This window comes from Cetorhinus maximus, chromosome 18 (assembly GCF_964194155.1).
Source record: "Cetorhinus maximus chromosome 18, sCetMax3.hap1.1, whole genome shotgun sequence".
NCBI lineage: Eukaryota > Metazoa > Chordata > Chondrichthyes > Lamniformes > Cetorhinidae > Cetorhinus > Cetorhinus maximus.
Genome location: NC_135896.1, coordinates 42,098,211 through 42,122,859, shown reverse-complemented (window position 1 = coordinate 42,122,859; position 24,649 = coordinate 42,098,211). Strand labels below are relative to the sequence as shown.

Genomic DNA, 24,649 nt, shown 5'->3' with positions numbered 1-24,649 from the left:
CTTCATTTAGACTTTCAGTTCGGCGGGCATGCAGCCAACTTGGCTGCGTGCCCACCGACCTGTCAACGGCCTATTAAGGCCATTAAAAAAGTAATTGAAATGATTAATGGACCTGCCCATCCAACCTTAAGGTTGGTCGGGCAGGTGAAGAACCCAGGCGGCTTTCCGAAAAAGCATGAAACCTCATCCATGGGTGGGATGAGGTTTCATGAGGGATTTAAAATTTTCGGAATATTTTTAAATGAAAGTAATGGACAATGCCACATGAAGGGACATCAGGAAAATTTCTTTTAACCCTTAAAAATTTTTTATAACTTCAACCAATCTCCCTGAGGTGGCACTTTGCCTCAAGGAGATCTGTGCACACATGCGAGAAAGAGTGCAGGCCCCGACTCAGGGAACCCCCCCCACCACACAGGGAGGATGTCATGCTGGGCAGGCATTAATTGTCCCGCCCACGTAAAATGGTGGCGCAGACCTCATGGGGTCTGTGCACGCCCCCGCACAACCCCAACAGGGGGGGAAATTCTCCCCCCTGTACTGCTCTATCACCTTCTGCTTCCAACATTTACCCAATTTTCCTTCGAAGGATGCAATGGACTCTGCCACAACCACTGCCTATAGCAAAGCATTTCAAGCTCCAATAACCCTGGGTCAAGAAATTTCTCTTAACTTTTCTTTTAACTCTCTTAAAATTATCACTAAGTTGATAATTTCTCATCACTAACTGTTCAACCAGAGCCACACAATCTTAAAATTAGCTGACCTAAAAACAGGACATTTGTTAAATGACAAAGTGAACTCTGAAAGACTCCAGGAAGACAGGTTATCAAATGGTCTTTTTCAGTTCACTATAAAAATATCTGAATTTTAGAAACGTTCATTAAATTTATACTTAGCCTTTACTACTTCAGCAGAAAGTTCCAGTATCTGAAGTGCACCCTCATAACTATAGCTTCCCATCCCTGGCATCATCCTCGTGAATCTATGTTGTGTGCATTCTGTCATTTAATGCCATTCTATAATGGAACACCCATAGTTCCCCAACTGCACATTGTTCTCTAACTATGGCCTAGCTAATGTTTAGTATAAATCTATTGTTTTTTAAGCCTGTACCCCCAATTATAAAACCCAAAATGCTGTAGGCATGTTTCATTGCTGTATGCACACTTTTCAGAATGTATTTGAACCTCATGGATTCTTTGTTTATTCACACTAACATCTTTCCATTGGGAGTATGATTCCATTCCTAATTTTTTATCCCAAAAGTATATTACTTGACACATTCATTAATTTTCACCTGCTTGTCCATGTTGCTAACCTGTCTTCCAAAGTATTTGAATCCAGTTTGTTTTTTAACAGATGTCCTATTTTCGCATAAACGCCTAATTTTAAGATTGTGCTCTTGGGATAAATAGATGATTTGGATTTAGATACAAAAAGTATAAAAGTTGGTGCAGCTGGAATCCTAGAATACAGCCCTTATCCACTCTAAACAACATCTATTTGCGCTAACTCCTGGCTCGGTGTCAGTCAATCATTCTTTCACTGTGACTGAATCAATGCCCTGAAATTCTCTGCCTAACACCATTATAGAGGGAACATCACTCCAATAAGTGCAGCAGTTGAAGTGGAAAGCCCACCATCACTTTCTTATGGCAACCATGAATATGCAAGAAATGTAGCCTTGCTAATATTGTTTACCTCATGAAAACAAATTTAAAATTTGTGCATGGATTTTCAGGAGACATAGCTAAGGTGGCTCACCAGATGCTTGCTAGAAAAATTCAGTCATATGATATATAAAGACATGTAGCAGCATGGGCAGAAAATTGGCTGAGAAACTAGCAGAGTTGCATGATTCTCCTAATGTGATCATACAGCATTTGGACAAAGTGATGGTGCTTTCTGTTGACAAAAGATGCTGCTTCATTTTTTGGTCCCTTGGTGGCTATATGAGTACATTCTGAGGCCCTGGACATAATGAAAGATAACCACTACGGCAAATCCCAGAGTTTACCCATCTTGCTGATTAAACACCCATGGAGAGCTGGTTCATCCATTGGCCCTGCCAATGAATGCAATGATGTCCAGTTAATGCAGTTGCGCATTCTGAACTGGGAGATGAAAGTAATGTCCCACGTAACAGCAGAGAAATAACCAGGGTGCAAAATGTTAAGGGAAGTAATGACCTTACAGTCACTGGCAAAACATGGAATCCTGGCCCAGTTTGAGAGGGCTGCATAGATCAGCGACAGCCTGCCTGATGTAATGCAGCTTCCCGATTCAGAAAACTGACTCTTGGCTTATAGGCCCTTTGGACTAGTTAAGGACTTTAACAAACAGCTCCTTCACTTGCTGTCTTCTAGTCTGCTTGCCCTGGCTGTTGCTGCTACTCTTCTTAGTCTTAACTGTTCTTCCATCTGAAGCATTGAACACAAATATGGCGCCTATGATAACTCTGATAGCTTAATCAGATTGCTTCTGTCTTTTTTGTCTTACACGATCTCCATGTTCAAAAGTCCATAGGAAATCTACCAATCATGAAACAACATAGCTCCCTATAATGAGTGTCTGCAGGAGTGTCTGCTTCAGGTAGCTACTTCAGTCACAAATTATGTTTGGAGATCAAATGGCAACTAGCACGATTATCGTAGGAATGGAGCGGTAAGTCCAATCAATTCATTTTAATTGCCACTGCCCCACTGTGACCTCTTTTAGTTTCAATGATGATTAAAGGATAGGTTTGAAGTAAATTTGTATTTGAAAATAATTTACATTATTTGCTGTTACATCATTATGAACCAAATGGTTCCCATACCTCACACCAGTGTAGACCATTTTTAAAAAAAATAATGGGTCAACATTTCACACGTAGTAAGTACTTTCAGACAACTGACAGTTTAGCAGGTCTGAAAATACTGTGTGAATTTGGAACTGTAAAATATTTTATTTTGTTAACATTAATTTTCCACTTTAAAATATTTATCTGCTCCTTTTTGCATATTCAGCAACACTTGGTGATCCTTGGCAACCTGACTGTGACCCTGTAATCATGTATGGAAGTGCACAAGTGTGGCTTAAGTTCATTCCATCGCTACTTGATGTCATCTCCAAGTTGGTCAACACATTGTACATAAGCTAACTTCAGTACCATGGTGAATGGATGTTTACCACTGTTTTTGCACCGTTACCTGGAACTAAAGTTGCTGAAGTTAGCCAAAAGGTCACAGACTCTGAGACCAGTTCGTGCTGCTTTAGAAGAGTATGTTGGTCCTATCCCTTTCTTTGTAGTGCCAATACTAGAAAAACAAATACAGTACATTAAAGTAGCATAAGAAAGAAACCCAGTCTTTACTGGTTTTAAAACAAAAATACAGCAATACATATCTTCTCATGTCACTAAAAATAGCTTGACAAAGGAAAATTTTACAAAGAAAATGTTTAAAGATAAATGTAGCAAAAGTAACTGCACATTTGTTCTCTTTCCAAGTGATATCAATTGGATACCTCACACTGGAAGCTATTCTGTAATGTGATGCAGTTACCTTGCTGCCAAAGCTGCTCCATTTACACTGTGTACGTGCAGTTAAGGATACATTTTCACCATTGCTAATCAGGACACTGATCTTTCCTGAAGTTAAGAAAAAGCCTACACAGACCAATATTGTAAAAACACATTGCTGCTTGCTGGCCTGTGGTTACATCAGAATTACAATCAGATGTTATCTTAATGTTGCTCACGTCCACGCCCTATACTCGTGTTGGAAATAACTGGTGGTCACGAACATGTAGGAAAGCCCCCTCTCAAAGGAATCTAATATCTCACAGCACTGCTATCATTATAATCACCAGGTTGGTTCTGATCATGCTGTTATTGTCGGAATCAATTCTATAAAGTAAATGCAGTACAGGCAAGACTTTTAGTACCATACTCAAGTTCTTCTAACTTTGTTGCAGCACACATTTTACACTGGCGAGCATATTTACTTTTTTCCCTCTTGCTCTTGACGCTGGATTTCTTGAAGTCCATCAACAGCTTGATGAAAATCAAACACTGTCAAATTAAATAGAAGAAAGCGCAGTTCAAAATATATATCACATTCAATTTAAGAAAAATAGAAAATGCAATGCAAGAGAAAACATTACCCCCCTACCCCCAAAAATGCACCAATTCTTAGCAAGAAATTCAAAGTTTGACACTTTCAACAAACCAAATTTTAAAATGTTGCTGAACAGCTTTACCATCAATTACTCACCCAAGTGTGCTCTGTCTGAAATGATCAGCCTCTTCTCCCATTCTTTTAATCCTAATAAAAATGTATATGAGCAAAGGAGATCAAAACAAAATTGGAGAATTAGATGCATTCATAAGATTATAGGTTGGTAAATTGCCCAGAGCAGCTCCTCCTCTGCTGAATTAAAACCAGCCGAGCAAGAGCAGCTCCAAGGACTTTCATGGTCATAACAAGAGGCAGGTTTAAGTTTGGACAGAGTGGGAACTCAGTCCTGGTCATAATGTTTTAGAGATAGGCAGGATGAAGAGGGGTTAGTTCTATTATAGTTCTAGAACACAGACTACAACATTAAGACAAAATCTATATGGATAAAGTTAAGAAATAGGAAGGGAATTAGTCCAATTTCTGATCTGGATCCTCATGGCCATTAACTCATGATTGATGCCTGTTATAGGCTGCCAGGTCAATTAGTTCCATACGATAAAACATGCTGGAAATAAATTACTATGGCATCTGAAACAGTCTGTTTAATTTGGGAGTCTAATTTATCAAGAATTAACTTGCTTGAATATGAGACGAGATATCTAACGTTGAAGATAACATAAACTGAATGATTTGTTGAAATCATACAAAACCGTTTCCTGACTCAATAGCCAAGAGCAATCCCGGTGCTAGAACAAGTACACCGGAAGCCCATCAGATATTGGACCTTGAGCTTCACTTATAAATGACTGGAGAGTTAAAGGTACCTGCTGAGGTCATGTGTTTAAGCTACATAAGTGTAGAACGAAGTTAGGTGTCCACAGGCGGTTCTTTTCCAAGATAATGGCCATCCTATGGAACAAGCTGCTGGCTCATGCAGCAGATTCGCTGCATTACCTCAGTTGAGAGCTGGACCAATTCCTGAAAATTTTCTATGGGGCCTGGTAAGCCAACCTGGAAATGGCTGTGGTAATCTGCCTTCTCAGCATCAGGATCAACAGAGAGACAGATAATGAGCAGCTGCCATTTGCTGCAGGGCACCAACAGCTACAGTGTGCCACAGCTTACACATGTGCAGGGACAGTAATGCTCAGTGGTGACCTGAAATTTGATGTGCCTTCTTACAGGTATGTTCCAGTCCTCAATGGAATGGTATTGACACCTGTCCTTGCAAACATCTGATGAGCACCACCTCAACTTCAGCGGTGAAAGAGGCGGCCAAATGTTGGGCTACATTTACGAGTTCCTTTCTCTTCATTCTGGCTTGCTAGTTGTTACTCGCATGCCCCTTCAGCCTTTGGAAAAGTTGCTGGTAGGCTGGGTTGTATTTTAGTGATCTCGAGAAGCTTTCAAAATTCTTGACCCCTTCCTTGTGACACCACTTTAATTGTCTCCATCCTCTAAATTTGACTTACATAGAATTGTTTCCTCATGGTGGTATCATCCCAAGAGTCAGCTCTTTTAAAGCAATGCAAACACTAGACACTGTTAATGGGCTTAATTGCCCTATTGTCAGTGGGCACGCTTCAGAATTTTGCACGTGCCCACCAAATGAAATATTATGCGAGCGCAGGTTGACATCAGGACGCTCGCCTGATGTCTTCTCGTGTGATTTTATGCCCGATCGTGTTGGGCACCTGCCTGCAGGATGTAAATTGGCTCCAGTGAGTGGTATCTAAAAGATAAATTCAGAACACTACTTCATACTAAACCATTTGAGTAGGGCAAAGGATGCAAGTTGGTGTTAGTGAAAAGCAAATTTATGACTAATACAAAACATACAAAAATGATGGGCAGGATAAGACCAGTTGGTACATTGTACCTGTTTCATTTGGCCATGTTGCAATTAGGTATTATGACTCTCAATATTTTCACACAACAGCAGACATAATGTCCTGGGTGAAGCAAAAAAAATACAAATCCTATTGCAAGGAGGAAAAAATAGAATGATGGAAATCTTTGCAGGAAGTCAACAAGTTCTACTTTGTACAAAGGCTGATCAACACATGCGATGGAGATCTGGGTATGGTAAAGAACACAAAATTCCTGCAGTCATTTTAAAGCCCGATGTAGTGATCAGAGGGGCTTATGATCCCTGTAAAGACCGATAAAAGTCAGATATCTTTTTACAAGTCATCACCCAAGTAACTTCTAATCCCTGAACTCACTTTTCACCATGAGGGTTAGCCTGGAGATTCCAACCCCTAGCCAAAGCTAGGTGTATCTTCCAGCCTCGTTTAAATCCTCATGAACTTGACCTTTTCAATCGAAATGTGAATTCTCACCCACATTGTGTGGTGAATAGTAGAGTCAGCATTTTCTCTGCTTCAGTTTCAGGATGGCTGCCTTGCTCTCAGGTTCTCGCAGGCTGGCTTGTTTTGACAGGTTTAGTGATATCTTAGAAACACCTGTATGCCAATACTACTATGGCTTTCTATGGACTCCACTTCTCCCAAAGCTCATCTTTGTGGTAACATTAATCACATGGACCTTGTATCCAGGTAGGAAAGTTAATTAGCTATCCTCAAACCCCCAGATCCATTCTATCTTGGAATTAAATAGACAATTTAAAGTATAACCATTTATAAGAGCTGACATTCCTAACAGCTTGACTAACAGTCTACCCAGTCAGCACAGATGCTCTCGCCATTGTCCACAGATGTGAACATTTTGCACCTTCTCAGCAAATCTCTTGTCTTGGGCTCCTCTTGACCCCATAACAACCACACCACCCAAGCTTGTTGTCGGGCAGAATTCAGGGCAGACTACAATAAGGTCCTTCATTTTCCCTATTTTATCATAAATTAAAGAGGCAATCTCAAAACATAATTTCAAACTTCATATTTGTAACAGGCTTTAGGATTATCTTGGATGGATAAAGTAAGGGGGCTGAAAGGCCCTTTTTAAGGTCGGTTTCTCTTGTGCGAGTGTGTCCAAAAGAGGGGTAGGGAAAACAAATGGGACAACTCCCTGGAGGGGAAGAGTTTAAACTAATCTGGCAGAGGGAGGGGCACCAGAATAAAGTAATGGAAAGGAGAAACAATGTACATAAGACTGGAGAGAAGCAACATTAGAGTACAAAAAGTTCAAAAATAGGAGTTATCAGATATGGGTGATAAATATGAGGCATTCCAAGATGCATTTCTGTAAATCAGGTAGGTGAAATGCAATGTCAGGAAGATATAATAATTTTCATAATGTTATTGGAATTTATTGTAGAGTAATTGTGTCTGTGTGTGTGTGTGTGTGTCTTAATTGAATTAAAGACAGCTGATCTGAAGGCTTCGATGTATAACATAAGCTAGATTTGAAATCTTAACTAGGTAAACATGGGTGAAGTTTTAGAATGTGAGGTGTAACAGGAACACTTGCATTTTAAATAAACCAAACTAGCTTGAATTCAAAAGAAGGGGTGAAATGTTTCATCGAGCTAGGAGAAGTTAAGAAACAGTGGGCTGAATTTTTCCATTGGTGAGCTGGGGGCGGGGCCCGCTCGCCGACACAGGATGACATTGGGGCGAACACCCGACGTCATCCCGCCCCATTTAAATATTCAGGAAGGCGGGGGGACAGTGCGATCAGCTGTCCGCCTGCCGACCTGTCAATGGCCAATTGAGGCCATTGACAGGGTAGTTAAATCAATTAAAGGCCCTGCCCGCCCAAGCTTAAGGCTGGTGGGCAGGCCAGGAGCCCCAGCGGGCTTCTGAAAAAACATGAAGCCTCATCCACCGACGGGATGAGGCTTCATGTCAGTTTTAAAAAACTTTCAAAAAACTAAAGTTTCTGTGATATTTACCAACATGTCCCATATCGTGTGACATTGTCACATGAGGGGGACATGTTAATAATTTTTTTATTTTTCTATTTTTAAACTTATCTCCCTGATGCAGCACTTAAGTCTCAGGGAGATGTGCGCTGCGCGCATGCGCGAAAGAGCACACTCACTGTTGGGGAATCCCCCCTGCCCACACAGGAAGTGCATAACGCTTCCTGTTGGGCGGCCCGCCCACTTAAAATGGCGGCGGGGCCCGTTTCGGCAGTGGCAATCGGCTGCCTGCCCGCAGCCGAGCCGGTGGGGCCCGCCCACCCATCAAAGGCAAAATTCTGCCCAGTGTGTTTATTTTTCCCAAAGACTACAGGTAAAATTGGTACTATGATAGATTTTTATTATTAGAGAGGTAAAGTCCAAAGACATTGAATGCAAATTCCCATATATTTCACTAAGGGAAAAACATGTATAAAGGAGAGAAGGCTGTGTGCAACGGCAAACATTTTAAGATCTAACAAGTGTGAAAAGCCTCCAGCCTCTGTGCCCAAACTGCTGTCTGCAAGAACTGAAGTTAAGAAAACTCACCTTGAATTCAACTGTTCAGGTATCGTGTTACTTTGCCTGGGTCTTTTTAAATCTGTGTTTTAATGGAGGTGTAGCTGGGAGTTAAGATTAACTAGGGGAGCTAGGAGTTTTCATAGTAGTAATTTGTAAACCTATGTATGTGCTTAAAATCCATTTTTTTAAATTAATAATGGTTTAATTTAGTTTTGTAAGAAACCTCAGCCTTGGTGACCTTTTTACTGAACTGAAAGCCCGCATCTCGAAATAAGTACAAATTGCAATTTTGTTGTGGCAGCTGCTTCAAGTTTCCCTCTGGGATTTGGGCAGGTTGGTATAACAAAATGCAATTTGTACTTATTTCGAGATGCGGGCTTTGAATTCAGCAAAAAGGCAGCCACCGAGGCTAGAGGCTTCTTACAAAACTAAATTAAACCTTCTGTTAATAAAAAAAGAAAAAAATGATTTTAAGCGCATACATAGCTTTACAAATTACTACTATGAAAACGCCTAGCTCCCCTAGTTAATCTTAACTCCCACTTACACCTCCATTAAGGCAACAGTAAAACACAGATTTAAAAAGACCCAGGCAAAGTAACACGACACCCTGAACAGTTGAATTCAAAGTGAGCTGTCTTAACTTCAGTAGTTCTTGCAGACAACAGTGTGGGCACAGAGGTTGGAGGCTTTTCACACTTACTAGATCTTAAAATGCTTGCCCTCACGCATAGCCTTCTCTTCTTTATACATATTTTCCCCTTCGTGAAACAAAATGGGAATTTGCATTCAATGTCTTTGGATTACTTCTATAATAATAAAACTTACTTCTCTAATAATAAAACTATCATATTACTGGTAAAATTGGTGCTCTTTGGGAAAAAATAAACACACTGTTTCTTAACTTCTCCTGGCTCAGTGAAACATTTCACCCCCTGTTTTGAATTCAAGCTACTCTGGTTTATTTAAAAATGCAAATGTTCCTGTTACATCTCACATTCTAAAACTTCCATCATGTTTATCTAGTAAACATTTCAAACCTAGCTTATCTTCTGATCCATCAAAGCCTTCAGATCAGCTGTCTTTAATTCAGTTACGTCACACACACACACAGACTCCACTGTTACTCTGCTTTACAAAAAATTCCAATAACATTATGAAAATTATTATATCTTCCTGACATGCAAGTAAATGTAATGTGGGACTATGATAGACTGGCAATAAGAGAAACCTAGCACAAAGGAGGGGAAGACTGGGAACTTAATATTCCTGGCTACAATGTGCTTAGGAAAGATAGGATAGGAAAAATGGAGGGGAAATAGCAACAGTATTGATCAAAGAGACAAATATGGCAGTGGAAAAAAATGTAGTTGGGGTGGGGACGGGTGGCCAAAGAATAAATTTGGTTCGAATTACGGTACAATGGAGGAACTATTTTGCTATTGGATGTATACTATAGGCCACAAGATTGGCCTGGATGAGTGCAGCTCCAACAACACTCAAGTAGCTTGACACCATCCAGGACAAAGCAGTCAATCTGATTGGCACCCCATCCACAAACATTCACTCCCTCAACCACCGACACACTGTGGCAGCAATGTGTACCATCTACAAGATGCACTGCAGGAACTCACCTTCTTCTTGGACAGCACCCTCCAAGCCCACTATGACTAGTGTCTAGAAGGACAAAGGCAGCAGATACATGGGAACACCACGACCTGGAAGTTCCCCTTCAAGCCACTCACCATTCTCTCTTGGAAATATATCGCCATTCCTTCACTGTTGCTGGGTCAAAATCCTGGAACTCCCTTCCTAACAGCACTGTGGGTGTACCTACACCACATGGACTACAGCGGTTCAAGGCGGCAGCTCATCTCCACCTTCTCAAGAGCAATTTGGGGAGGGCAATAAGTGCTGACCTAGCTAGCGACACCCACATCCCACGAATGATTAAAAAGGAGTTAGAGGAGAAAATTTGCAAGGACAATAGAGTATTAATAATGAAGGACTTCCCTACTTGAGTTGTACTCAAAAGAGAACACTGCCACCGAGGAAGCTCTAGACACCATAGAAAACCTATCTGTCATGGCAGAGCTGGACATTGAACCAACAGTGGAGGAGCTTAGCAAAGCTATTGACTCACTTGCCATGGACAAAGCTCCAGTTGCTGATGCTATCCATCTGAACTCAAACAGCACGGGAAACCGGCACTCCTGCAGCATCTGCACTATTTCTCTGTCTCTGATGGAGGGAGGGGCCAGTACCCCAGGATGTGCGTGATGCAAAGATTGTGACCCTGTACAAAAACAAGGGCAACCGCAGTGATTGCAACAACTATCAAAGTATCTCCCTGTTAAGCATTGTGGGAAAAGTAGTTGCCTGTGTCGCTCTTGTCAGGTTGCAGATCTTGGGTGAACGCAAATCCTAGTAGGGTTCTGAACTTGAAGATCTAGACATAATCTTCTCAGTCCGGCAGCTGCATGAGAAATACCAAGAACAAAGGAGACCACTATCTATTACCTTCATCAATCTCACCCGAGGCATTCGACCATGTGAGCAGAAGCGGTCTATTTAAGCTGCTGGAGAAAATTGGATGTCCACCAAAGCTATTCAATGTGATCTCCTCTTTCCACAACAACATGATGAGTAATATCAGCTATAAAATGGTACAACATAGAACCCTTTGAGCCCTGGGGAATGAAGTGGTCAATGTGGCACACATTTCAGTAGGGTGGAAGGGGAGTGGCAGTGGGGGGTGGGGATGACTTACGGAACAGTGATCATAATACCTTCTGGTTTAGAATGGCTATAGAAAAAAAGGATAAAGAACATTCAGTAAAATATAATTGGAGCAGGGCTAATTTCAGTCAGTTTAAAAAGGGATTTGGCTCAGATAGAATGGAATCAATGATTGGCAGGCAAAATAGTAATTTAACAATGGGAGCCTTCCAAGAGAAGATAGGCCAGGTACAGCCTAGACACATTCCTACAAGGGGTAAATGAAAGGGCATCCAGAGCTGGATCTCCCTGGATGACTAAAGATGTATAGATTAAAGCGAAACAAAATGGAGGCTCATGACAAATATTAAGTTCTAAATAAAGTAGCAAATCAAGACAATACAGAGAGTACACAGGAGAATTGTAAAAGGAAAAAAGAGGGGCAAGAATAGTATGAGAAGAGATTAGAAACTAACAAAAAAATTGAAAGTACTTTATGAATATATAAATAATAAAAAGGGTAGTCATATGAAGGGTAGGGCTGATTATTGACTGTAAAAGAGATCATCTTGTGGAGGCAGAGGGTGTAGCTGCATCTATTATCATGAGGAAAGGAGTTCCTATCAATGTTATAGTAAAGGAGGAAGTAGTAGAGATATTGGATAGAATAGAAGTAGATAAAAGAAGAGATAATAGAGATTGTTAGTGTTCGAAGTAGAAAAATTACCTTGACCAGATGGGATGCATCCTAGGTTGCTGAGGGAAGGGTGGAAATTGAGGAGCTTTAAGCCACAATCTTGCTAAATATGGAAGTGATGCCAGAGGAATGGAGGATTGTAAACATTGAAGCCCTATTAAAAGGGGAGATGGCAACACCTACAGGCCAGTCAGTCTAACTGTCATAAATGTACAAAAACTTTTAGAAACAATAATTCAGGGCAAAATGAAATGGAACTGAAAAAGTATGGGCTACAAAATGAGAATCAGCACTAAGCTGCTTCTTTAATGAAGTAACTGAGGGTTGGTGAGGGTATTGTGATTGATTGTGTGTATTTTGGACTTTTTCAATGGCACTGGATAAAGTATCACAAACTGTAGATTGTGGTGCATAAGTCAACCTGGTGTAGATGACGACTTTTTTTTGGTGCCAAAAATCATGCTTGTGCATATACTTGGGTGTACAAGTCGACCAAAAGATCTCAATGCCAAATTTACCAGTTTCCACAGGTTCGTCATCAGCTAGCAGCAAAAACACAAGTACCCATTAAGTCAGATCAGCAACATGGATGAAATGCCCATGAATTTTGATATGCCCAGCAACCAAATTGTGAAGTGGAAAAGTTCAAAAACAATTCTGGTAAAAGTGACAGGACATGAGAAGATAAGATCATGGAGGTCCTCACCTAGATGGCTGGTGGAACAAAATTAAAGCCTATGGTAATTTTGAAGTGTAAAACCATGCCAAACATTACGTTCCCCACAGGAGTTTTTGTGCATATCCTTGACAATGATTGGATGGAGTGAAGTTATGGATCAATAATATGTGGAATAGGTGACCCAGTGGCCTTTGTAAAGAATGCAGCTTTAGTGTAAGGCATGTTCAGATCTCATATAACTGCTGAGATCAAGAGTTGCCTGCGAAGAAATAATACCCACATTGCAGTTATACCAAGGGGTTTAACATCCATAGTTCAACTATGAGGATGTGTGCCTCAACAAGCCATTCAAGGATCATCAAGTCTGGCAGCATCGGCGGAGAAGAAATCAGTCAACGTTTCGAGCCCTCATGGCTCTTCGGCAGAACTGGTTCTGCCGAAGAGCCATGAGGGCTCGAAACGTTGACTGATTTCTTCTCCGCCGATGCTGCCAGACTTGATGAGTTTTTCCAGGTAATTCTGTTTTTATTTTGTTTTGGATTTCCAGCATCCGCAGTAGCTTTTAGCTTTTTGTTTTTATCTTTGCATTCAAGGATCATGTTTGGGTTGAATGGAATAGGTGGATGGTTGATGAAAAAAACCCTTTACAAAGAATGGAGATATCTGCACTGCCTTGCTTGATATTTTGTGTGGCTTCATTATCAGATCATGGAATGCTATTAGTGTACTGCGTCAACAGATTGAATTGGATAGTCCACATTTTTTTTTGAACAATGGATGGAGAGAAGATTTTGCCGTGGAGGGATTTGTACACCAAGTGCCATCTGTTCAAAAAATGCAAACATCCAATTCAATTGACGTGGAGAAGATGATTTGCTGTGGAGGGATGATTCTGAAAGTAAGTGTCACACCTGATCCAGAGTGGGACCTTATGATGATGACAAAGCCAAAGTGACTCAATGAATTCACTGAACACACTTCAGCATCTGGTGCAAATAATGAAATTGATGGTTTTAAAATGCTTTGTTTGTGGTTAAAGGTATCTTTATACAATTAATTCATTCAATAGGCCATTACACATTAATTCAATATGGATTACTGGTGCTATGCATTTTTTAAATGACATTTCAAAATGGCAACTATCCACAACCACACCAGCAGTTCACATTTTATACTTGGCACATAAATCAAACATCACTTTTGGAAGCTTCAAAGTCTACTTATGCCACAGATCTATGGTAATATACTTGATTGGATAATTGAAACCCATGTGATTAAAAAAAGGGCACCAACAGTATGGATATAAAACTAGCTAAGAGACAGAAAGCAGAAAGTAATGGTAAACAGTTGTTTTTCAGACTGAATGGAGGTATTCATTGACGCTCCCAAGGGATGGGTATTAAGGCCATTGCTGCTCTTTGTATATTAATGACCTGGACTTGGATTTACAGGGTAGAACATCAAATTAAGATTTGCAGTGTGCAGTGATACCTTTCAGTAAGAAGAATGAGAGGCACTTTCAACTAAATGGTCACGTTGCAGTACAGAACTTGAATATTGCTGAAAAGAGAGGCATGTTTCTGATGTTTATCATCTAACACTCTTCAGGCAAAATGCAGGAATGCCAAAATTCAAACGATTGCAACAATTTGTACCACAGGAGCAAATGGGTGCCGATTGGTTGGCATGTTGACTCTGACTGAGGCGTTGCCATGGAGAAAGCAACAGGGAATCAGACTGACTATGCTTCAGGGTAGTTTTAAAAAAAAAGGCATGAGGCTTAAATATATTCCTTTTGTTTGCAGAGATCAGGTCTCTGCATTTGAATGTATGTCACTTTTAGTGAGCATAACTGAGCCACATGACAAGCTTGACTGATTATCTTAAATTGATTACCCCAGTTGCTTTCTCCATAGCAACACCTCAGCCAGAGTCTACTTGCCATCAATCAGCACTCCTTCTCTCTGGTGGCATCCTGTTGTGATCGTTTGAAATTTGGCATTCTTGCATTTGTCCTGGTGCAACATAGACTAAATGGTATAATTTTAAAGTTGGTGCAGGAACAGGGAAACCTAGTGGTATATGTACACAAATCTTTGAAATTAGCAGGGCAAGTTGAGAAGATAGTTTAAAATAAAAAGACAATCAGGTCCTTATAAATGGAGTTATTAAAAAGGTAAGGAAGTTTTGTTAACCCTTTGTAAACTGATTTGTAAATTGGTTTGGCCACAGCTAGAGTACTCTGTCCAATTCTGGATACCACATTTTTAAGAATATGAAGGTCTTGGTGAAGGCGAAGAGATTTACTAGAATGGTACCAGGGATGAAGGTCTTCAATTATGTGGGAAAACTGAAAACTTGTGTTCTCCTCAGAGCAGAGAACGTTAAGAGATTTTATAGAAATGTTCAAAATCATGAACAGTTTTGACAGACAAAATAAGGTTTTCTTTATGCAGCAAGTAGTTATGATCTGGAATGCAATGCCCAAAAGGATGGTGGAAGCAGATTTAATAAGCAACCTTCAAAAAGGGACTTGGATAAATACTTGAAAGTTCTGCAGGGCAAAGGGAAAGAACATATTGCCACTCTTTGTAAAGGTTTTTTTTTCATCAACCATCCACCTATTCCATTCAACCCAAACATGATCCTTGAATGGCTTGTTGAGGCACACATCCAAAGGCTGAACTATGGATGTTAAACCCCTTGGTATAACTGCAATGTGGGTGTTATTTCTTCGCAGGCATCTCTTGATCTCAGCAGTTATAAAGCTGAAAGACTAACTGTATACCTCTTCCAAAAATCTGACACAGGCTCAGGTTTTCTTCTGTGCTATATCATTCTATGATTCCAGTGACCTTACACTGCTCTTAAAAAACATTATGTTGACAGTTAAGAGAATACTCCAGGTGTTTTCCTGGGATAGGTTGCCTAACTGCTTTATCAGCTGGGGAGGTACAAGAAAAGTAACAAACAGGAGGACAATTAAAGTTGTATGAGGAAGAGGAGGAAAAATAGAATGATATCCATTGATATCATAAACATCCAAAAATTATTAAATGTTATGTACTAATTTCAACAAACACAATATTCAAAAACTGAACCAGTAAAAACTGAACCAGTATACCTTTCCTTTCATTTTTATCAGCTTCTTCAAACAAGCCAGGCAAATGTATTACAACACCATTCCCTAAAGTAGAAAAAAAGTATGCATTAGGATATGGTAATTAGTAATAGTTTTAAAATTCTTAAAAGAAAAATCTGAAGTTCAGGTGAGCATCAATACCCTAAAACATGCTTGCCTACAGAGGCAACATCTCTTACTGCTGAATGAATATCAGGCATTATTTTCTTGTAAAATTTACTGGCTGTTAAAGTTTTGAGAGTTTTCAGAAAACAAGTTTCCCCCACTCTGCTTGTGACATCCAACAGTTTTACAGGCTCCATGTTAGTTCCACTAATTGTATGTTGAGGAAGAATGAGTCTGAAGATAGCCCATACCTTAAAACAGGTTTATTTCCAAGACAGCATAGCAAAGTAACACCCAATTCCTCCTCCCCTCATTATGCCAGCTGTCCCTATTTATACTCTTAAAATAACCAATTAACAAAAAGGGAACAAACTAACAGTAGACCAAGTCCTATTTAATAATGTAATTGTCTTAACAATGCAATTGTCATTAAACCTTTACAATGTAATTACCATTTAGCCAAGTGATTGCCATTGGACTTTAATGGGATTAATAAGACATTGAAAGATTCCCCTCTTTACATTCAAATTAAAACTTTTGAAAATTCAAAAACAATTTTTCAAATTAAACAAGAAGGAAACAAAATCAAGCATTTTCCAACTTCTAAGTTTCACAATATGTTATAATAACCATTAATAGATCCCACATTTCCCCTATAAACAAAAAAAATCTTTACCATACATACAAAAACAAAAATGCCAGTTTTCTATTTCGTCATTATAACAGAAGACACCCCTCTTCTACTACATCTAGTAATTTCTTGGAGCAGACATTCCTTTTTGTAAAGCAGTCTGGTAACTGGTGACTTGCATCAATCCATTGTATCTTGGCGATCTCTTTTTAACATTTCTTTTATGCAGCTAGATCTACTCTTAGACTTTTCTCAGTGACACTTTTCATCGAGTGAACATTGTCCCAAAGAGACTGGTTATCAATATAGCATTCTATGGGTAAACTTTTCTCAGATTGCCCCTTGTATAGTATTTCCATCAGTATATTGGATAAGTAGACCCCCATTTCTACTACTTCTACTAATGCCACTGTTGCAGCAGCTAAGGTACTTTTCTCTACCCTTTTTATTTTCTTCGCTTTCTATGTCCTGATCAGAATCTGTAATCAGATCAGAAACTTATAATCAGTGCCAATTAGCCTTGAAGAACGTACCCTAAGAGTATGATTCTCAAGTTGTACAATCTGTTTGTCTATCTCTGCCTCTAACTTAACCAGATCCTTTCCATTCTTTTCAGTCCTTCCTTTTGTTATATACCATATCCCCGTGATTAAACTGTATTCCCGATGGCCTTAATCAATGCCGTAAGATTCGCCAAATTTTCTCCGAAACCTCAGCTTTAATGAAAGCTTTCCTGCCTGCATGCAAGGCATTCAAGTGAGCAGAAAAGTAGAGCTAATGCTAGTATCTTCTGGAAGAGCTGGAAGCATCCAATAGCACTGACAATTTTGGATTCCTTCCATACACCAACTGGTACGGACTGTAAACCCCAGCCGTTTGCAGAGTTTTTTTTTTGCATGTACTGCCCATGCGAGCACCATTTGCAATCTGGTTAATTGGCCAGTATATTATGTAGCATGTCATCTATCACTGCATGATTCTTCTCTCAGAAACCATTACTGAACAGCCCTCAGCCACAGTATGCATAACTATGATATTCAAATTTTCACACATGTCCCGAAATTCCTCATTCACAAATTCCCCACCATTATCCAGCTGGAATTTCACTGGTGTTCCTAATCCAGTACCCACCCATTTCTCCATGACCTTTTCGACAACGGTCCGTTTATCCTCACCGTATATTATAGATAAGCTAAATCTGGTCACCATATCTATAAAGTGCAGCAAAAAAAACTTTTAAAGTCCATTGCTACTGCACTGTTAAATTCCCTGGTCAGTGGCAGACTCAACAGGACGTGGTGGTGTCCTTCGATATTTAACACAAATGTCACATTGAGCCTTGGCTTGCTCAATAAAGTAGTCGTATTCTTTATCAACCATTTCAGCATTTCGCAGCAGAGCTTTCAATTTTTGTGGCGCTGGATGTGCAAATTGTCTGTGCAGTTTCCAAATAATCTTTTTTGTCCACCAAACATTTTTTTCTACTGAGGTTAACAAGACTGCTTGAACTTTGATGAAAAATATCTGGCTTCCTTAAATGGCAAGCAGTGATGGCCTGACCGAGTAAAATGTAGATCCATAGTTTTCCCAAACACAATTGCTCTGTCATTCTCCATGTCTAGCTTCATCTGTGCTTTCTTCAATCGAAGATCTGCTTAATAATAGAAGTATCTCGCTAGAGACCACATCAGTACTGATGAAGAGACTGATCCCAGCTACCTTGCAAGTGAGAACTACTTTTTTTGGAAGACATTAGCGAGTTACCATCCCTAAACCTGGAGCAGGTAGAGCTTCCATACTCCTTAACCTTCCTCGATCTGCTTCATCAAGGCACTCCTGCTTGCAGTTAAACCAATCCATGCTATACGCTGTGGAAGTGAAACCATTTTCTAAAACTGCGCAGTTGAATGAATCAGCCATCAAAAATACTCATCACAGGATTCAAACTCCCAGTGATCAACACAATTCCTTCATGGCAGCGACCATCATTTTCAGCCTCCGAAGTATCCATTTCATACGTTTCTTCAAAAACATGATTCTTTCACTGCAGGAAATTAATGTGCAATGATGCCTGGAATCAAACCAATTAACCATTCCCCGTGTATTTCTCGGGTTCAAGCACCTACAGTTGTCGTCCCAGACCCGCTTTTTGTCTCGACTCTCAAATTGGCTAAAAGTACAACCATCATCAGGCTGCCTATCAGCAACCCCATCTGTGTACTGGAATCTGTGTTTAATATTTTGTCGACCTCTGAATTCTGCCACCATGGAATCCCCTATTCTATACTTTACTGTGGAGTTGTCTGCATTCAATAGGAATACAAAAATGTTTTCATGGCAGCAGTCATTTAGTCTAACAGCAAGTCTTTGCCATGGAATTGAATCCCCATCAATACCAAAAGTCTATTGACATGAGAAACACATGCACAATCCAGTAACTTAAATGCTAATACAGACTCCAGAATTTCAAGGTCAAACTTTTCAGTCACTTATATGACTTGTCAAAGTTCATAACATATTCCTCCTTGGACTGATCATCTGTTTTCTTAAAGCTATCAAAGGTTGACCATGCTTCCAACAAATCATTATTTTTGTATCCAGGTCATCCACATTCAATTCTGAAGATACTTTTTGCTGGCAATGACAAAGCCAAAGCCATATCTTGCTTCTTTCAAGGTAACAAAGTAACCCATGTCCACATCCGGATTTCATTTTCCCATTGCTGATATGGTTCTGCCTCCGAAGAAAAGCGGCAGGTAGTCAAAACCTGAGATTTCACAACGTCCTTCTGTCATTTTGTGACTGAAATTGTTAGCAGCAGGATGCTGCTTTTTCTCTCAGAGGATAGAGGCAAAAAATTTCTTATTCAGCAACCAATCACCAAAGCTTAATAAAAACAAAAAACTACTGCGGATGCTGGAAATCCAAAACAAAAACAGAATTACCTGGAAAAACTCAGCAGGTCTGGCAGCATCGGTGGAGAAGAAAAGAGTCGACGTTTCGGGTCCACACGACCCTTCAACAGAACTGGAGTATAGTTAGGAGAGGGGTGAAATATAAGCTGGTTTAAGGTGGGGGGCGGGGGGAGAGGAGTTGAGGGTGGGGTGGTTGTAGGGACAAGCAAGCAGTGATAGGAGCAGATAATCAAAAGATGTCACAGACAAAGGGATCAAAGAGGTGTTGAAGGTGGTGATATTATCTAAGAAAAGTGCTAATTAAGAATGGATGGCAGGACACTCAAGGTACAGCTCTAGTGGGGGTGGGGTGGAAAGATTGACAAGGTAATAGTTGTAGATTTAAAAATAATGGAAATAGGTGGGAAAAGAAAAATCTATATAAATTATTTAAAACAAAAAAAAACAAAAAGGGAGGGGGAGGAAACGGGGTGGGGATGGGGGTAGGGGGAGTTTAAGATCTAAAGTTGTTGAATTCAATATTCAGCCCGGAAGGCTGTAAAGTGCCTAGTCGGAAGATGAGGTGCTGTTCCTCCAGTTTGCGTTGGGCTTCACTGGAACAATGCAGCAAGCCAAGGACAGACATGTGGGCAAGAGAGCAGGGTGGAGTGTTAAAATGGCAAGCGACAGGGAGGTTTGGGTCTTTCTTGCAGACAGACCGCAGGTGTTCTGCAAAGCGGTCGCCCAGTTTGCGTTTGGTCTCTCCAATATAGAGGAGACCGCATTGGGAGCAACGAATGCAGTAGACTAAGTTAGGGTCAACTTACAAAGCTTAATGTTCATCCTCTGCCACCATGTTATTTCCATTAATTGTATGTTGAGGAAGAATGGGTCTGAAGCTAGCCTTAACTTTAAAACAGGTGTATTTCCAAGACAGCGCAGCAAAGTAATAGACTCACCCAGTTCTTCCTCCCCTTACTGTTCCAGCTGTCCTCATTTATAAGCGGACCAGTACCCATCACCTGTTTAACAATGCAATTGCCTTAACAATGTAATTGCCATTTAACAAAGTGATTGCTATTGGACCTTAACAATGTGATTGATAAAAATTGGCACTCCTTCCAAATTAATTGAACAATTTAACGCACTGATCTGCAGTAAAACTGTGGCAATAACATCCTTGCAGGGTCCCAATGGTCCTGAAAACTGGTACTCAGATTTTACTGCAACCAATTATCTTCATCATTGTCATCAGGCACTCTTGGGTCCAGCTGTTTCTAGTTAAGTAGCTCTCATCAATAGATAACGGGTGATTTTTAACCATAATACTCAATGCTAAGTTGCATCTTTATAGTTTAGGTACGCAGATATTCTTCTTTTACTCCTTCCTTCAATTCCACTGATCTTTTATCTCCAGTATTTAGTGATGTATGCTCAAACATTGTACCACAGATAACAGGTCCCCTTTGGGTTTCTCAAGCTAGTGGTCATTCTTCATACTTGATGTGGACAGCAAATGTTTGTGCCTATTCCACTATAGGAGAAGAAATCATAAACAAGCCTGACCATGTTTTCTCAATCCAGTGTCTTCAAGTTTTCACTAGAAATTACTGAGTAATCACAAGAACGGGAACCTTAGCTGATTTTTCTCCTCCAGCCTGAGAATGCTGATGTGAATTGCAGCATCCCCATCACCACAGCAAATATTACCTAATGATATAGAACAAAGATAAACCATAATATCTTTTTGACCTGTATGACGATGACATATTTACCCATGATTTCTTTTCTTAAATATTTGCTGTTCATTTGCTGTTTACTTACCAATAAAGGAAATAGCTTTTGGGTTAATAATGCCACTTGGAAAAAGGTGAAAATCGTATTCTTTTCCATCTGCGACAACTGTGTGGCCAGCATTGTTTCCACCCTACCAAGACATGAGGAATTGCAAATTAGTGTTCGTAGAAAAACATTTAAAAGTAAAATGTATTGCTTGGAAAATATTAGTAGAATATTAGGAAACAGCATTGTCTTGAGTTCTTGCAAAGAGAGTTCCCAATCTCAAATGCTACACCATGAACAGATGTTCAACAGAGACCTTTCCCAGAGGGAGGGGGAGATGAAAAAGATATGGAAAGAGGAGAAACTATATAAATATAGAATATTGAACAGAGGAACGAAATTAGGCCATTTTACCCCTGAGCTTGTTACACCATTCAGTAGATCATGGCTGATCTGTGATCTAAATGCACATACCAGCCTTTGCCCATATTCCTTAGCATCTTTGATTAACAAAACTCTATCAATATCGGTTTTAAAATCAACAATTGATCTAGCATCAATAGCTATATGCTAAAGAGTTCCAAACTTCTACCGCCCTCGTGTGATGAATTGTTCCCTAATTTCACTCCTGAAAGTCTGGCTCTAACTTTTAGACTATGTCCATCATGAAAATATAATAATTTTCATAATGTTATTGGGATTTATTGTAAAGTAGGAACAGTGGGGTCTGGATAGTCTGTGTGTGTGTGTGTGGGACTTAATTGAATTAAAGACAGCTGGTCTGAAGGCTTTGATGTATCAGAAGAGAAGCTGGGTTTGAAATGTTAAATAGGTAAACGTGGCTGAAGTTTTAGAATGTGAGGTGTAAAGGAAAATTAGCATTTTTAAATAAACCTGAGCAGTTTAATTTCAAAAGAGAGGGTGAAATGTTACACTTAACCAGAAGAAGCCAAACAATGTGTTTATTTTTCCCAAAGCTTACTGATAAAATTGGTACTAAGAAAGAATTTTATTTAGAAAGATAAAGTCCAAAGACATATCGGAACAATGAAATTTGCATTCAAAGGGGAAAATATGTATAAAGAAGGCTATGTGTAAGAAGGAATTCTAAGATCTAACAAGTGCAAAAAGCCTCCAGCCTCTATGTACCAAGCTGCTGTCTATAGGAACTGAAGCTAAGAGAATTCACAATGACTATCCCTGTCCAGGGGGATTGTGTACTTTGCCTTGATCTGCTATAATCTATTTTGTTTTTACCATTGCCTTAATAGGGGTGTAACTAGGAATTCCAATAAATAGGGGAGCTAGGAATTATCATAGTAGTAATTTGTAAACTATGATGTGCTTACAATTATTTTATTAATAAATGTTTAATTTAGTTTTGTAAAAATCCTCTAAGACTCGATGGAATTGTCACAACTGAATTCAAGGCACATATCCGAAATAAAAATACAAATTGCAAAACAGTTGTGACAGTTGTTTCAAGTTTCCCTCTGGGATTTGAGCAGCTCAGCATTTACCATCCACTGTGCCATAACAGCCTCTTGGTCCAACACATTCCAACTAACAGAAATAACTTATTTCTATCTACCCTATCTGTTACCCTTAATGTCTTGAAAACTTTGATCAGATCACCCCTTCACCTTCTAAATTCCAGAGAATACAGCCATAATTTATTTAATCTCTCATGATTTAACTCTTGGAGTTCAGGTGTCATTCTGGTAAACCTATGCTGCACTCCCTCCAAGGCCGATGTGTCCTTCCTAAGTTGCGGTGCCCAGGACTACTCAGTGCTAGTTTTACTATCTGACAGGTATGTGCTAAGGAACTAGATGAGTCTTTATTACCCTCACTTCTCATCAAGGATGGTCTGGGGTTTTACTGTCCAGTTTTGGGTCTTGGACTGAATGATGCCCAAGCTTGTTCACCAAACATTAACCAGTTTGTATTTAACTTCACTCCACCAATCTTTGATACAACCTACTGAGCAAATAAATTAACCCCTTTGTGCCAAAAAAATTCAACGAGGGAGTCAACAATGTGTCATGCACAAACTTTATTGTCTACAAACTCATGAAATTAAATGTTGAGTATCCAAGTCCTTAATGGATATAGGGTATGCAGTCAGGGTTACCCAGCAGCTTGAATAGCAAATTGTTAAAGGACAAAAATACTTAACAAAATGAATAGCAGAGGATACACCTGCAATTTAGTGGGCAGAATTTTATAGTCCCCCACTGGCTGGTTTGCAGGTAGGGGGATGTGGAAAATTCCCCAGGTGGCCTTCCCACCACCTTCCCTTGTGCCCCTGACCTGTCTCCTGTCTGCACTTTTACTGGAGAGCAGGTGAGGCCAAGGGTGGCCTGCTGGCCCTCAACTTAATTATTGGCCACTTAAGGGCTGCTTCCCATCCGGTCTCAATTTTGAGGCTGGTGAGAGGGGTTCAGGGGTGGGAGATGGCTGGTCAGCCTTTCCCAGGGGAGATGGCCCTGGTTTGGGCCTCGGAGGGGTGGAGGGCACGTCTGTTAAGGCTCCCCTTTCCACATTGGGCACCCACCCCCACAAGGTCTGCCCCTGCCATGGGTGCTCCCTCCCCCCTTAGCCACACCTTCCAGGGTTTAATCCTTAGATAGCTGACAAGTTACCAACATTACATATCCAGTATGTGGTAGTTCAGAGTCCATATACATGATCAGCAATGTTCCAAAACTTAAATAACTATGCCAATGGACAGGGTGTAAAACAGCCTGAACTTGTCATGTTCCTATTGGTCTGAATATGTTAAAATCAGCAGCATTTAGTTCATCACTGAAATCCAGGTTGAGTGGGCAGCTTTTAAAGATGGGCATTTTGGGAATATTCAGTCCATATACAGAACATTTTCCCCTATTCTGAAAGCATTTTTCTGATGGTTTAGAGAGCACTTTTGACAAATGCTGCATTAGTGTAAAAGTGTACATTCATTATAATATTTTCAAGTACATTTACAGAAATATTGAAAAGAAAGCCATCTTACAATTTGCCATGATAAATGTGATTAGCATGAAATAATTCTACTCAAGCTTCAAGTAGCTTCTCAATTAACTTAAATGATCTTTTGACTTCATTCCTGGTAATATTTACTATGTAAATCATTGGTACTCCATCTGTAATTCTCATGCTCTTCAAAATTTTAAATGCCAATATTTTCTTTAATGCATTCCAAATACAAAAAAAATCAAAAGTAATTTGCTTCATTATAATACTTTGTATTATATTCACCGTACATTATCCTGTTAACTAGTTGTTGCAGATGTTCTAAGTTGTTCCTGTTTATTCAGCTGTACAATGTTTTCTTCGTTGTACTTTTTAAATATTTTGCTTTCTCTCACTTCGATTCTTGTCACATTACTGCTACAGTTAAAAGAATGGGAGGGACACCTGCTTCCACACTTCTGCCAGCACTTATCTAAAG

General features: G+C 39.8%; 1 protein-coding gene across 1 annotated transcript in view; it reads right to left on the bottom strand.

Moving 5' to 3' along the window:
* Window positions 1-24,649, bottom strand: part of adss1 (adenylosuccinate synthase 1) — a 65,877-nt gene that overhangs the window by 34,071 nt on the left and 7,157 nt on the right. The window contains exons 2-6 of the mRNA XM_078562501.1: window positions 21,238-21,340; window positions 15,766-15,828; window positions 4,260-4,310; window positions 3,991-4,057; window positions 3,195-3,302 (exon numbers count right to left, since the gene is read on the bottom strand). Coding sequence (XP_078418627.1) covers window positions 3,195-3,302; window positions 3,991-4,057; window positions 4,260-4,310; window positions 15,766-15,828; window positions 21,238-21,340 — 392 coding nt within the window. The remainder of the gene's footprint in view (window positions 1-3,194; window positions 3,303-3,990; window positions 4,058-4,259; window positions 4,311-15,765; window positions 15,829-21,237; window positions 21,341-24,649) is intronic.